At 46.0% G+C, this 13,830-nt stretch overlaps 1 protein-coding gene across 1 annotated transcript in view; it reads right to left on the reverse strand.

The window, feature by feature from the left end:
• Window positions 1-13,830, reverse strand: part of SPOCK2 (SPARC (osteonectin), cwcv and kazal like domains proteoglycan 2) — a 90,385-nt gene that overhangs the window by 21,583 nt on the left and 54,972 nt on the right. Inside the window, exons 2-4 of the mRNA XM_060241196.1 lie at window positions 4,955-5,000; window positions 1,853-1,967; window positions 896-1,010 (exon numbers count right to left, since the gene is read on the reverse strand). Coding sequence (XP_060097179.1) covers window positions 896-1,010; window positions 1,853-1,967; window positions 4,955-5,000 — 276 coding nt within the window. The remainder of the gene's footprint in view (window positions 1-895; window positions 1,011-1,852; window positions 1,968-4,954; window positions 5,001-13,830) is intronic.

Consider the following 13,830-nt stretch of genomic DNA (forward strand, 5'->3'; position numbering starts at 1 on the left):
CCACAGAACTTCTTGCTGCTTGGAGAAATGGGGAAAAGTGAGTGTGCATACAGGACCTAAGGCTGAAGTGCATCTGAACATATACAGAGTACCTTTCTCCTTATGACAGGAAACAGCTGTAGAAAAATCCCCCTCAAGTACAGAGAACCATAAAGCATATACAGACTGTCTCCTCCCATGCAACAGAAAATGAAGGGGGGTAGGGAAATGGCGACTGAACACAGTTTATTGCACATGCTCCTGCTTCCTCAGCTCGGCAGGAGGAGGAAATTCTGACTAATCATTCATTTTCTGACAAACTGGCAGTGGGGTTCAGATGCTCCTGCGAGGCAGTTTGCACGAGGTCTAGCTCAAGCCAAGGGGGGCATTGTGGGTGTCATCGTGCCCCCACCACCTGGGGAAGGAAGGGGCTGCTGAGGAGATGGGAATTCTGAGGAGGAAGTGCCTCCCCAGTCATCACGGTGCCCCTCACAGCCGCTTGCAACGCAAACTAGCTCTGATATGCACAGCCCATCTGACTAGCACTTTTTTTATCCCACTCTTCCTCCAATCAGCTCAGAACTTTTCTTGTCTCTATTTTATCCTCACAACAACTCTGTGAGGTAGGTTAGGCTGAGGCTAAATGACTAGCTTCAAGGGTCACCCCCACAAGCTCCATGACAAAATGAGGGGTTTGAACCCAGCCTAAGCACCCAGATCCTACCCTGACATGCTAACCACTACAGTCCACTAGCTCTCAACCTGGGGTCTCTTCCTATATTTCCAAATCTGTGCACAACAAGCCTGAGCCAGGGGCTAGCCAGAGATCGGAATGGGTGGCAGCTTCTTTCCCTCAGAATACAGCATATCCACCTCATTTTCAACGTTAATTATTGTAATTTTTTTCTGCCCTCACCACAGAGCTGTAAGTGTGTCCATCAGAGCCACAGACAGATGCGAGCTGGGTCATGTGACAAGGCTTGCAAAAGCTGTCCTTGTTTCCATGGAGTTTCAGGGCAGGCTGCTTGATTCTGTGTAAGCAAGGGAGAAAGAGGAGCACACATCAAAAGGGAAGTGAAGCTCACAGCAAACCACAAAATGTGTTGCTCTCCTTAGCATTTAGGAGATGTGAAATGTCCCATCATTTCCCCTGACTTTTCAGGTTCCATTTTAAAAACAACTGAAGTAAATGAAAAGGCATATGACATTTGAACACTCCACAGACAAACACTGTAATGGATGAACACTTTGCAGCTTGCCCTTCTTTCTGTGACTCAGATTAGTCTCTTTAAATGTCTTTCAAGTAAACTCACCTCCGAAAAGGTGTTTAAAGGGACTGCAAGCCCTTTAAATGCCATTGGGAGTTCACCTGTGGAGTTGTGCCACTCATGAAGCTTGCAAAGGGATTTAAAGGGATCGCAATCCCTTTTAACACCTTTCACCCCTCCACTGAAACCAATGGAGGATGGGGGGCATCTTCTTTGGTCCAATTGTTTTGAAACCTGGGGTTTTTTTGAGGAGAGACACCAGTAGCTATGCTGCAAATCTGTTACCTCTAACTTAAAAAACAGCCCCTCCAGATCCCCAGATACCCTCATATTGATTCTCCATTATACGCTATGGGGATCATTGACTATAATGGCCCCTATAGGGTATAATGGAGCAGGAAAAAAACCCAGGAATCCTGAATATTTACCAAATCCAATATCATACCAATATTAGGATTCAAGAATATACGGAAATACTAACATTTTGCAGGTTCAGCTCACCCAAATGTGAAAAATACCATTTTTTTTGCACACCCCGTAGTCATGGGTCTAAAGTAAAAGCAAGTTATTTCAAGACACACAAGCCCCTCCCCAGCATTCCTTACCTGTGCTCCAGTTTTTTGCGGCTAATACACATGGCCCGCTGATAGCCTTGGGCAATGCACACTTTATGACGGCTGCATTTAACTTTCTGGCAGGGATCCTTAGTAGTATCCACACCTGAAGGCAATGGTAAAGGAGCATAAGTGATTAGCATGTAAGCGCAACCTTTTTTCCACCTACATGGCAGGTGCTATCTGCCTTCTGATGCAGGGGAACGTGTACTATGCTGTACACTCCCATCCACAGTGAGATAAAGGGATCGTGTGTGTTTGTATCTGTCTTACACAGTGATGCTAAGGGATTGTAGTGACTTGACCATATGCAACCATATGGATCTATTTCTTTGCAAATCCCTCAAACCCACACCTGCTTAGGTTGGTCTGTTTATCCGTGTATATACCACCAACCAGTGTAAGCTCTTTGGATCTATCCTTTCCCTGTGCGTGTAACAGTAGTATCTAATGCTCATTTAGTACAAATCAAGAACTTACAGTTGGTTGAAGACCATGGGGTATAATGCCATTACATAATGATATTTGTCATGATTATTTAGAAGAAGAAGATGAAGAAGATATTGGATTTATATCCCGCCCTCCACTCCAAAGAGTCTCAGAGCAGCTCACAATCTCCTTTACCTTCCTCCCCCACAACAGACACCCTGTGAGGTGGGTGGGGCTGAGAGGGCTCTCACAGCAGTTGCCCTTTCAAGGACAACCTCTGCCAGAGCTATGGCTGACCCAAGGCCATGCTAGCAGGTGCAAGTGGAGGAGTGGGGAATCAAACCCGGTGCTCCCAGATAAGAGTCTGCACACTTAACCACTACACCAAACTGGCTCTCCATTTACATTTGCTTTCCAATCATTTCCCCAAACTGAGCTAGCCAGCTCCCCTTTCTCATACTTAAATACACACTGGTGTTTAGGGGTTTTATTTAAAAAATTAAGCCAATGTCCACAGCTTGTGGGTGTCCACACACAGCAATTTTACATGCAATTATGTATACCTAAATCCCAGATCTCTCAGATCCATGCATATACTGAGGCCCACAAGATTTTAGCTACAGTGAATAAATACCATGCCAAAACTAGAAGAAGAGAGAAGTACAAATACCCCCTTTTCCTGATCTAATTAGAGGCATCTATGTGCAGATAAAACCTCTTGTGCACACTGTGATAAAAAGTAACACACCTGGATGCACAGCCCCATTGGTTTTGTGGTATTTACCCAAAACTTACTGTGTTGGCTTGCTGAATCTTCTGATGCGCAGATAAGTGTTGCCATTCAGAGTTACCAAGTACATATAACTGGTTGCCTATGATTACAGCTGGGTTGGGGTCATAGGCTAGAATCCAATGAAGAGTTTAGGGCACCTTAACTATTCAGATTTCAGTGGTGCTTCTGTGCTACATGATAGCTTGTAAACATTATGGAAATCCAGCCTGCAGCGAGGCAGCCTAAAAATTGCTCTTGCACTGTTTTCTGAAGGTCACCATATCAGTATTCTTCTCAAGCCAGAGAAGTCAAGGAATTCTCGAAATGGAATTGAATTTATTCAAGAAAACTGAGAGAGAGAACTGGTGCTTACTTGCTCCATTTTTTTGGCAAAGAAGAGGGGGTGTTTTTTTGTAAAAAACCAAACCAAATATGTCTTGAGTGGACAATGATTGGAAGTCAAGTTGTCAGGACTTTATGTTGGTAACTAGTGAACTCCTCTACTCAGAGCTTGAAAATGTTATTGTGTGTGTTTTTGTGATGTATTCTTGAATGGTCAACGATTCTCAAGCAACATATGTAGCAATAATGCAGGAACTGTGGCAATCATAAGCCTTCACTCAGCAAAACCCAGTCCTGTTAAGCTTTTAAGACTAGAGTGTCTAAACTCAGTAAAACTAGTAAACAATTCTGCCCAATCTTCTTTGCCTTGTCTTATGCCTGCATCTCCTTCCTTGGAACCAGGATTGATTCACCTTTCTCTTTCTCTATCACATTCTTCTTCAAAACCCACCTTTTCCATAAACCAATCTGACAAGACTTCTGCAATTATCTCAATCGCCATAATTGGATAGGGGGGACCGAACTGAGGTTCTCCACAACCCTCCCCCACCAATACACAATTATCTTAATGACACCTTATGCAACTGGGCATGCATATACAGTGCCAGTCGCTGTGCATGCGCACAGATGGATCAAGGCTGAACAAAGTGGACAACCACAGAGAAAGTACAAAATCCATACATTAATCCCCAAAAGATTAATTATGCTAAGTAGGAAACACCTTTAATAACTTGAAAAACTTTATAGCAAATTTAGAATTAACAAATGCAGTGACCCGATAGGCTTTTCTGGGAAAGCTGTTCCACAACTTTGAGACCACTCACTCCTAGTCTAACTTGACTAGTCACAACTCCAAGTAAATGAACACAAGCCAGGTATGTCATTTGTATGGACTTGCCGAGAAAACAGGTCAGGATAATATTCTTCTTGCCATAGGTAGCCGTCCTTTAAAACAGGAGCATTGAACTCATTTGTTATGAGGGCTGGATCTGACATAAATGAGACCTTGCTGGGCAGGGCCGTGTGTGTCATAAATTGCAATGCCAGGTAGCAGAGATATAAACTTTATAAAGGACCCAAACATAAAGATTTCTTAAAAACTTAAAATAAAACATGCTTTAAATGTTAGCACTTGTTGGTCTTAAAGGTGCTTTCTTTGTATTTCTCCTGTGCAATCCAGGCTCTGTCAGTTGCATGGCAACTGAGTCAAGCCTCTCTTCCTTCTATTAGCTGAGGCTCCTCCCCTTCCTGGTCCCCTGGGGAAGGAAGGAAAGAGCCAGAGCTTCCTTGAATGTAAGCTATCCCTTCCCCCACTTCCCCCCCAAGGGAGGAGCCTCAGCCAATGGAGAAAATAGAGGCTTTGCTCTGCAGCTCCTGCACAATTGAGCAAGCTGGGCAAAGCAAGCTGTGATGCAGAAGGAAGCAAGAGAGAAGGAGAAAGAAGCAGATGACAGCCAGTTGCTTGGGGGCCTGATTCAGTCCCTAGGCCACATAATGGCACTCTCACTTTAAAAGGCAAGCAGAGTAAAAAAGAAAGAAAGAAAAATTACCTTCATCAACTGGTTGATTATCCTCCCAGCTCTTGATGTAGTCATCCTAATGTGAAGAAGAAAAAGATAAAACAAATAAATAGCTTAGACAAAGGATATGTCTGCTATGAAAAAAATCCAGACATAGAGCTCCTGACTAATCAATTATTATAACATATTATATTAATATTATATAGAGAATGCAACAGTGATGGTCCAGATTCCAGGAAAGAGGCTCGGCAAATAGGAAAGGAAAGGTTCCCTGTGCAAGCACCAGTCGTTTCCGACTCTGGGGTGACGCTGCTTTTACAACGTTTTCACAGCAGACTTTTAACTGAGTGGTTTGCCATTGCCTTCCCCAGTCATCTACACTTTCCCCCCAGCATGCTGGGTACTCATTTTATCGACCTCAGAAGGATGGAAGGCTGAGTCAACCTCAAGCCGGCTACCTGAAAACCCATATTCCGCAGGAGATCGAACTCAGGTCGTGAGCAGAGCTTAGGACTGCAGTACTGCAGCTTTAACACTGTGCCACGGGGCTCTGCAAATAATGTAGGAATTCTTCTTGTCATCACTATCTGCTGTGTTCAGAAGCTGAACGACTGGATTGCTAAACTACTCGGCCTTTTAAAATTCCTTCTTCCACACAACTATTAAAAGGTATGGCCCCAGTTCTAAGAGGTTTGTCCTTTGTTTAGTTTGTTTGTCCTTTGCAGAAGAACTGGTAACAAAATTTAAAAATGGCAGTTCTTTCTGATGCCCACTTGTTTTTGAGAGTTCTGAGTTGGCAAGTAACCAACAATTAGCAATCCACAGCAATCAATGGGACCATTTTTCTGCTTTCAAACGTTATGAAAGAACAAATAAACACACCCAAGGACCCAGAAAAACAAAGCAAAAAAGATTTGATGCAAGGTCCCTCAGGGGGAAAAAATGGCTGTCCTGCTTTACTAAAATGAGGCTGTCCTGCGTTATCAGAACTATCCAACCGTTGGCCATCTTCATTTCAAAAAAAGTTTGTGTATTTTTTTCTGCATATCAGGACAAAATTCACACAGCTACTTTTGAGGCAGGGGCAAGTAAGTATGAGGTGGCTTTCCCCTCAGCTTTTACACAGATACTGTGGTCTTATGAAAGCCCCTTGGTAGCACTGCAAATAACCATCTCCTTATATCTGGGGACTCTGAGGATGGAGCCAGGAGACTCTCCCGTTCCCTAAAATAAATAAACACATAGCAGTGCAGTTCCCCTGAATACAGTCTTCATTTCTTCGTCCCCCAGCAGCTACACTTCCACTAAAAGAAAGTGAACACACTCTCTCTCACAAAGCAACCAAAATAAACACAATTAGTGTGATCTCACTGGGGCAATTTGCTGAATGTAATCATCTGCTGTATTTCAACCAACTTCTTTAGGAAAACAAAAGAGCAGCCTATGGGGTGGAGTTTTCCTCCAAACTAACAGAGGGACTGAGAGCCACATGGCTCTGCCTGCTCACCCCACCCCCTGCAGCTTTCAAGATTTAAAGGCGCACACACATTCAGAAACACAAACAGTTGCAAGCCTCTTCTAAACCTGTTGAGGTTTGAAGGCAGATGGTGGCTGTTCGGGTTGGGGCTGTTGGGGCAGGGAGGAGCCTGAAAAACTGGGGGATCCCCCACTGAGACCTGGGAACTTGCAAGCCAGGACCTCAAAAGGGTCCACCACCACCCCTTCACTGCCAGGGTACAAGGCCCCAGCACCGTTCTTTGACCAACAAAGGAAGAGGGCTTGAAGGGACACCTAGGAGATCACTGCAGGGGTCTTAACCTCTGAGGTGATCTCCATTTCTGGCTGACAGGGTTCCTCGAGGAAGGAATTGATTCTCCTGCCCTCCTTCACATTCCATCAGTGCTGGTGAAGGAAACTGCTGTGTGAGAGAGGAAGAGTGTGGGAGTGTGCTCATGTGCAAATGTACACATGAATGCATTTCAGAGGGTCCACATGAGGTTGCCAACCTCTAGATGGTGAGTGGAATTTTCCCAGAATTACAACTGATCAAATGACAGAGAACTGTTCCCCTGGAGAAAATGGCTGCTTGGGAAGCTGGACCCGATTGCATTGTATCCTGCTTCCCCCTCCCCCAACTGAGCCTCCCCAGACTCCTCCCCCAAAATCTTCAAGAACATCCCAACCCAAAATTGGAAACTGTAGGTATGTAGGAAGTCACTTTGTCCAGCACCCTCCCAACTGGAAGGATATTTCACAATTGTTGAGCAACCATCAAGAGTATTTTTCTTCTCACAGTTAAATCTCTTATTTTAAACAATGCCAATTAAAATGAGATAGATTTTGTGGAAGCAATTAATATCTAAATTTACTCAGAATGGAAAAAGGCCAACTATGAGCAAAAACAGCGCTTGATGATTATAGACTAAAGGGAAGATTAAGTGTTCTAAATATAAAACTATATTATCATGCAAACTGTCTAGTATAGTTAACAGAACGGCTGCTTGGTGCTGAAAAAAAATTATGATACAGAATTAACAAAGTCTCCATGATTTATGCTCATGGGCTGTGCCGTGAAATAATATACCTGGATTAAAAAGCAACTACATGAACATTATGTGATCAAAAGCTGCTTGATGATCTGGAATCATTATGAATTAAGATTTAAATCATATACAACACAATATCTGAAACTCCTTCAGGCCCACAGCCAGAAGTTTTATGGAAAAGGAAGTGTCTTACGCTCGGGGGGAGCACTAGGGTTGCCAAGTCCCCATCAAAGTAAACATGAAACTCATGATGATGGGGCCTGATGATGTCATGGGCAATGCTTAGTGATGTCATGGAATGGGGCTTGGTGATGCTACACTGAATAGAGCCAGTTTGGCGTAGTGGTTAAGTGTAAGTAAGTAAGTAAATTTTTATTTATACCCCGCCCTCCCCGCCGAGGCAGGCTCAGGACATGATACGAAATCATGATATCATAATAACAGATAAAATCAATAACAATATAAGTACAAATATAAATTAATTTTTTAAAGTTAAAACAATACAGTGGTGCTACAGTCTCTATTTATCCGGCAGCGTAATATTTATTCTGGTTACATCTTAAAGGCTTCTTGGAAGAGGGCAGTTTTGCAGGCCCTGCGGAACTGATTGAGGTCCCGCAGGGCCCGCACCTCCTCCGGCAGCTGATTCCACCATTGGGGGGCTTTTATAGAGAAGGCCAGCTTCCTGGTTGTTTTAACTTTGGCCTCCTTAGGCCCAGGGATTTCCAAGAGATTTTGTGAACTGGAGCGCAGTGCTCTCTGGGGAACATATGGAGAGAGACGGTCCCTGAGGTAGAAAGGTCCTCGGCCATATAGGGCTTTATAGGTGATAACCAGCACCTTGTAATGAACCCGGTATACAATTGGCAGCCAGTGCAGTTCCCGCAGCCTAGGCCACACGTGTTCCCACCGAGGTAGTCCCACTAGTAGCCTGGCTGCTGAGTTCTGCACTAGCTGCAGTTTCCGCGTTCGGTTCAGGGGCAGCCCCATGTAGAGGCCGTTACAGTAGTCCAATCTCGAGGTGACCGTCGCATGGATCACTGTTGTCAGGTCGCCTCGCTCCAAGAAAGGGGCCAACTGCCTCGCCCGTCTAAGATGAAAAAAGGTGGATTTGGCAGTGGCCGCTATCTGGGCCTCCATTGTCAAGGAGGACTCCAGTAGCACTCCCAAGCTCCTGACTTCCCGCACTGGTACCAGTGGCGTCCAGTCAAAAGCTGGGAGGGGAATCCCCCCTTCTGGGGCGCTGCGGCCTAGGCAAAGGACCTCTGTCTTCGCTGGATTCAATTTCAACCCGCTCAGCTTGATCCAATCAGCAACGGCTTCAATGCCCGGTCCAGATCTATAGGGGCATCAGCGGCTCGGCCTCCCATCAATAGATAGAGCTGGGTGTCGTCAGCATACTGGTGATAACCCAGCCCATGTCCCCAGGCAATCTGGGCAAGGGGGCGCATAAAGATGTTAAATAGCATTGGAGAGAGAACCGCCCCCTGAGGCACTCCACAATTAAGTGGGTGCCTCTGAGACAGCTCTCCCCCAATCACCACCCTTTGTCCCCGACCTTCAAGGAAAGAGGAAAGCCACTGTAAGGCTAACCCCTGAATCCCTGCATCAGCGAGTGTGCGGACTCTTAACTGGGAGAACCGGGTTTGATTCCCCACTCCTCCACTTGCTCCTGCTGGAATGGCCTTGGGTCAGCCATAACTCTGGCAGAGGTTGTCCTTGAAAGGACAGCTGCTGTGAGAGCTCTCTAAGCCCCACCTACCTCACAGGGTGTCTGTTGTGGAGTGGGGAGGTAAAGGAGATTGTGACTGCTCTGAGACTCTGAGATTCAGAGTATAGGGCAGGATATAAATCCAATATCATCATCATCTTCTTCTTCTTCTTCTTCTTTTCAAAGTAGTTATTTTGCACACTGTTAGGAGTGTATGCAGTCACAATCATGATGAGCTTTGAAGGGATGGGCCTTCTACCAGACTAAATATTTGTTTAAAAAAACATAAGAGGAAATATCTATGTGGTCCAAGGTCACCCCGCAGGCTTCAGGTGAAAGAGTATGGAATCAAACCTGGTTCTCCAGATTAAGGTCTACTGCTCTTAACCACTATACCACAGCTGGCTCTTACTGAAGTTGGGCTTAGCCAGCATAACTAAGCAACACCAAAGATTTTTTCTCTGCAAAAAGAGCCACCCAAGGGGCATCAGTTTGCACATGAACTGTGTCTGGCCATGTTCAACCACTCAATGTTCTTTGAAATAAACAAACTATTCCCATGTTGAAGTACCGGTGGTGGAGGGGACCACTAAGAAGATGATACAGATGCTTTGTCAGGATGATAATGAAACCAGAAGGTGGGTTTTTTAAAAAACAAAAATCAGCACTAACCTCCACCTCCTGGAAAATGCAGACCACAGCAGAAGGGAGCAGCAGAAATAAGAAGGGAGAGAAAAAGAGAAGTAAACAACCCGCATGCATAAATAGGTAGCACAGAGCAGCTCGAGCACATTATGACAAGGCAGCGCAACCACTGTGTAAATTCCCAGTAATATCAGAATTCATTTCCAAGAAATGATCTGTTTTATTAACCACTCTGCTAATGCTCTTTTTTTGTGTTTTCCGCCCCCCGTTTGCAGCCATTAAAGTCATTTGCCTGTAACAATGGCAACAGCAGATTTGGATTGCAAGGGATATAAATCAAGACGAGGGCTGATAATTCAGGGCATTTATTAAGCGGCGACGTCTCCCTCCAGAGGTTTCTCTTGCCTATGGGGCATGAACAGCAGAGTCTCAGCAAGGGACTCGGGGGCTCTGCATCATATTTCATGCGCTGACATTCCCAGCAAGACACACACTTGATTATGCTCCGTTTGCCTCTGCAAATAAAACCTAAAACAAGAACATGATTAAGACTATTTGTAGGCCGTGTCGTTATGGCAGCAGCCTGGGAGGCCCAATCCCCTGAAACGCACCGCAAAAAGGAATATATTAGAATATGGACTAGGGAAATCATGGGCATGAGCTCTATAATCCATATTGGAATACTGTTCATAGACCGGACACAGATGAAGTCCATCCCAGTTTTTCCCCCCAAATGCCTTTTCCGTGATCGCTGCCTCCAGTCACCCAGCCAAGTGACGTAGCTAATAAGGAAATGAGAACAGAAGCACATCTCTTCTTGCCTGTATAAACCTTTACAAGGTGTTTGTTTTCCCAAGCATGCACAAAGAGAAGTTACAGGAGCCAAGCCAACTAGAGGCGTATCCTCCGGTAGTCATTGAGCCAGAAGATGGTTCAATGTCAGTCTTGCAAACAAGTATGGAAGCTGCAAACTTCAGAGCAGCCAAGTTTGGAAATCAGGTCCACAGTGTTTGAGTGATGTGCAGCGCCAACCCTGTCACTAGGCAAACTAGGCGATTGCCTAGGGTCCTGGCCTTCTGGGGGTTTTGAATTAGACTCCGCCTATGTGACTCTATGACATTATCAGTGGGGGGGGGGGGGACCAGAAGTTAGCCTTGCCTAGGGTGCCAGACAGCCTAGGGCTGGCTAAGGTGATGTGACCACCTGCAGGATAAGTCTAGGCTCTCTCTGCCTTGCTGCAAGTAGCCTAGGGCAGACACTGAACTATAGGTGGAAGGTCTGAGGGGGTTGCATGGCTGTATGGGGGGGAACAAGGTTGGGTGGGTAGCCAATCGGCTCATCAAGAAGTTGACTCCCCACTCACAACATGGCAGTGTGCGTGTTAAACTGTTGGGTATTCATGCTCGCTTGCAAATAATAATAATAAGAAGACTACAGATTTATACCCCACCCTTCTCTCTGAATCAGAGACTCAGAACAGCTTACAATCTCCTCCCCCCACAGCAGACACCCTGTGAGGTGGGTGGGGCTGAGAGGGCTCTCACAGCAGCTGCCCTTTCAAGAACAACTCCTACGAAAGCTATGACTGACCCAAGCCCATTCCAGCAGGTGCAAGTGGAGGAGTGGGGAATCAAACCCGGTTTTCCCAGATAAGAGTCCGCACACTTAACCACTACACCAAACTGGCTTTCTTTCCCAAAGCTACAGAGTAGTCCCATATGTTGTTTTTAACCATACTAATGTAAGTCAATTGCAACACATCGCCAGTTGAATGGCAAGGGGGGTTCCTCCATTTCAGTTTACTCTGCTGTCGAGCTGCCTGTAGGAAATTCTTCCTTGCTGCAAGGGAGGAGAAGACTGCCTGTTTTCAAAAAACCCTGTTCTGTTCTCTTGCCCCAAGCAGTACTGGAGAATCCATGGCTAAGGGAATATTCTTAAAAGTGCTGTAGCAGGTATAGGGGCCCACAGAATGGACCTATGCTGATAGAAGAAAACTGTTGTAAGCAATAAGTCACTGATCTATTTTAGAAGTAGCTTGCCTCTTCCGGAGCGATAACTGCTGTGCCAAGAACAGCCATAAAAGCTCCATCTGCAGATAAAGTTCTATCCTACACATTATAGATATGTCCCTGGCTTTGGATCTCAGCTGTAATATAATGAAAGCTTGGTTGCAAAGGAAAGGAACGGTCCCCTGTGCAAGCACCAGTCGTTTCCGACTCCGGGGTGACATTGCTTTCACAACGTTTTCACAGCAGACTTTTACGGGGTGGTTTGCCATTGCCTTCCCCAGTCTTTTGCACTTTCCCCCCAGCAAGCTGGATACTCATTTTACCAACCTTGGAAGGATGGAAGGCTGAGCCAACCTTCGGCCGGCTACCTGAACCAGCTTTCGCTGGGATCGAACTCAGGTCGTGAGCAGAGAGTTCAGATCACAGTCCTGCAGTACTGCTGCTTTACCACTCTGCACCATGGGGCCGCTTGGTTGCAAAACAAACAACCAAAAAACATACTCCCAATTGAAACGGTTTGCAGTGTATTAATAGGACTATAGCTATTGAGGGGGGGAAAGACAGCCATGTTCATGTTACCTATTGCTTTTTTGGGGAATGATTACTTATTGAGTACAAGTCATTTCCTTCCACCCAGTGTCACACTGGGTTGGATCCAATGATCTTTTAGCAGAAAGCATTGATAGTTGTGGACCTTTCTGATGTTCCCAGGAAGAGGACAAAATGATTTGTTCTGCCTCTGATGGAAGAGGGTGATGGTAACCTCTTCTCTCTCCTTAGCGCAGCGTCCCAACCTACATGGTTCATGCGTGTCCAGTGACCTGGAGATAAACGTTCCTGTGGTCAGACAGACTTGGGGGAAGGGTTTGTCAGGTCTGTGTTGGAAAATACCTGGAGACTTTGGGGAGAGGCCTCAGCATGGCACAACGCCATAGAGTCCATCCTTCAAAGTAGCTGTTTTCTCCAGGGGACCTGATCTCTGCCAGCTGGAGAAAGCACTGGCGCTGGGGCTTTCAGCACCCCAGGAAAGATGCATACCACTGCCCCACAGCCCTCGCTCAGCCCCTTCTGGGTCCAGAGGGGTATGGATGGGGTGCGCACCTCATTTCCTCATATCAGAGGTGTTTGGAGCTGCTCCGAATGCCTCTGAGTGAGGAAATGCACCCCACCCCCTCAGGACTCAGAGGGGCTGGGCAGGGTGCGTAGTGCATTTCCTTGCATCGTAGGCGTTCAGAGCAGCTCCAAACACCTCCAAGACAAGTGGGGATGGTGTGAGCGGGGAGGGGGTGCCCGCCCACACCTCTGCAGCCTAGACGTCTGTCTACCTAGCCTACTCCCATGTGCCGGCCCTGGCTGGAGATCAGTTGTAAAAGCAGGAAATCTCCAGGCCCCACCTGAATGCTGGCAACCCTCCAGGGGGCAGCGATATAGATAATGTCCACACACCCTGTGTCTTAGTTCAGTGCTTAGTTCTCATGGCCCTTTCTTACACACCCAGGGAAATGCTGATTGCCAATTTGGGGTCAGGAAACAATTTGGCCAGGGATGCTGGAGGGTTTTTTTTTTGTTTGCCTTCTTCTGGGCATGCAGCAGGGGTCATTGGGGTTGAGTGGGTGGGAGGAATTTGTGAAGGGAACTTGGAGGTCCCTTCCAGCACTGTAATTCTGATTCTATGGCTGCGGATCATTGGATCCAACCCAATGCCTGGAATTAGAAACGTAGAAAGGGATCCTACTGCACCACTTACTCTAACTCTCTCTCTGAATTAAGATTGTCTCTGTTGCATCCACTACTATTGGTGGCGGCCCACATTCGTATGGGAAGTCTCCAAGCAATGGGATGCCACATTCTCACTGGTTTGCCATACTGATGATAGAACTGCTCTCCATCAGGTTTCTCCTACTGAAGGAATTGCTCTCCCTGTTCTTACATGAATCATTTAAAGGCGACAGCATTAAGATCTACATGTAAATAAGTCACCAGAACATCCAACAG

The sequence above is a fragment of the Heteronotia binoei genome, chromosome 6 (assembly GCF_032191835.1).
Source record: "Heteronotia binoei isolate CCM8104 ecotype False Entrance Well chromosome 6, APGP_CSIRO_Hbin_v1, whole genome shotgun sequence".
Taxonomy (NCBI): Eukaryota; Metazoa; Chordata; class Lepidosauria; order Squamata; family Gekkonidae; genus Heteronotia; species Heteronotia binoei.